This window comes from Solanum tuberosum, unplaced genomic scaffold (assembly GCF_000226075.1).
Source record: "Solanum tuberosum cultivar DM 1-3 516 R44 unplaced genomic scaffold, SolTub_3.0 scf00001, whole genome shotgun sequence".
Classification (NCBI taxonomy): Eukaryota; Viridiplantae; Streptophyta; class Magnoliopsida; order Solanales; family Solanaceae; genus Solanum; species Solanum tuberosum.
In genome coordinates, this window is record NW_006238927.1 from 2564308 (window position 1) to 2566532 (window position 2225).

Sequence of the window (2225 nt, forward strand, 5' to 3'; positions counted from 1 at the left end):
TTCACTCTATGCCTTCAAGTACGATTAGTCGCCCAGCCCCATACACAACACATATATAATGGTGAATTTAATGACTTTCATTTGAAAATTACATTGCACAATAAGAAGATTTTTTTTTTTATATATATATATTTAAATTCAGAACATGAATTCATCCATGTAATGTAATATGAAGTGAAACATAAGGCATCATGTAAAATGACTAAATTATTTTAGATTATCGGCTATACGTGCCGAAAGATTAGAGAACTCTTGGACCGCCTCGCTGAGTGGTTTGAGCTCGGATGGTACTTCATTAAAACCATGGTTGCAAGAAACAGATTCATACACAGCAAGAGATGAATACAAACTTGTGTTTTTATAAGCACCAGTCTTAAAGAAATCATTGGATTGTTTAAGATAATCATTGGCATCATTGTAATTTCTCAAACAATTGGTCATTTGGGCTTTCACATTGGGATCTTTGATGGGTTGTTTAAGAATTGATTTAACCAATTTATAGGTAGATGTGGTATTATCTTGTGCTATTTGAAGAATAGTAGAGAGAAGACCATGAATATCTCCTTTGGGGACAGAGGGGTCATTTTGAAGCATTTGAAAGCAAAGTGGAGGAATGAAGCTTTCGGGACAAATGTCATCAAGTATGTTTCCCTTCACATTTGGAAGAATTCCAAGTAATTCTACTACTACAAAGGAGAGAAAGAACAATGAAGAGTACAAAGTCTTTGCCATTTTTTTACCTTTTTATTTCTCTGCACCCTCTAACATGCTTTTATAGCTTCAAAAAGTATCAAATATGAGATTAATGTAATTCATACATTTTGTTTTCTTTTGTAAATGTAAAAGAGGAAAGTAAAAAATGAGATTAATGCAATTCACTAAAAGAAAAGAAAATTCAACTATGAGATTAATGCAATTCATTAAAATAAAAGAGAAAAGTCAAATATGAGATCAATGCAATTCATTAAAATAAAAGAGAAAATCCCAATATGAGATTAAAGAAATTAATTAAACTATAAGAGAAAAGTCAAATATGACATTAATGCAATTCATCATCAAAATCAAAGAGAAAGGTCGAATAAAAGAGAGTACTGCAATTCACTGAGATGTACCAAATTTTAGATTCATGCAAGTATTTAAATGTAGCTTACACACATTTAAATACTTACATAATTAGTATATGATGTTGTAATTTCATAGTAATCATTTAAAAATCATTAAATATAAGTCTATAAGACCCTAGAGTCCAAGAACATATTCAATATTCACAATCAAGCTTATAAGCCCTTGAAATTATATTGAAAACCTAAATTGGAGGATTCATACCGATTGTAAAGCTCATATTTGAAATCAAATAAATACGATTGCTGTGATATATTTTAGTCTTGATTATTATTCTCTCAAAACAAATTTTACTGTCTACAAATTCTTGAATTCTGGAAGGCCTACTGGGAGGATCTATACCTCTCATATCAACTATTCAAAAATTATAGAACATCAAAATGGCTTCCAAGAAGATCAACTCCTTATAAACTTCCTCTAACTCTTCTAAGGCTGTTGACTCTATGTTCTCTGCTAAAGCAAAGGAGTCATTAGTGTTACCTTTGGATGTTTCAGAGCTTTTACAAGGAGTAGGACCACTATGCTGAGACAACAAACACTTCAAGTGTCAAACATATCAATATCCTATTTTGGTCATCAACCAAAAAGTAGTAAGGGTCCTCTAGAAATTTTTCATAAGGTAGAAGAAGTGTTGCCCAAAAGATCAAGAAGACTCTAGCTCCACTTAAGCTCTACAATTCCAAGAAATCTTTTGCAAATAAGAACTATAATTCAGGCAATGAATCCTATACACATGCATCCCATGATATGTACCCTTTGAAGATTGACTTGCAAAATAATCTATGCTACTCCCCGATGTCCAAAATGATCAAGAAAGAAATTGTAACTGATGCTTCATCCATAGAGGAACAACTTGAAAACCTGGCGAAGATAGTTGAATGATTGACAAAGCATATACAAAACCAAGAGTCTTGGATTAATAATTTGATGGATAGGGTGAATGGATTATTATATGGAGAGTCCATCCATACGCCTTGAAAAGGTATTGAAGTTTAAGATATTGAAAACATGTAAAGCAAACAACACCTGTCAAAGAGATGTTATTTTCTTCTTAATGGATGATCTTACTCGATCATTTAAAGATGTTCATTGAGGGACATCAA

At 31.8% G+C, this 2225-nt stretch overlaps 1 protein-coding gene across 1 annotated transcript; it reads right to left on the reverse strand.

Moving 5' to 3' along the window:
- Positions 1-207: 207 nt before the first annotated feature.
- LOC107060135 (pectinesterase inhibitor-like) lies at positions 208-732 on the reverse strand. Its single transcript, XM_015307628.1, has one exon. It carries the CDS (start codon positions 730-732, stop codon positions 208-210), a length of 525 nt encoding a protein of 174 aa, XP_015163114.1.
- Positions 733-2225: the final 1493 nt, after the last annotated feature.

What these genes read in the sequence shown, in the direction of transcription:
- LOC107060135 (XM_015307628.1), bottom strand. Translation starts at nt 732, where the DNA reads ATGGCAAAGACTTTGTACTCTTCATTGTTCTTTCTCTCCTTTGTAGTA.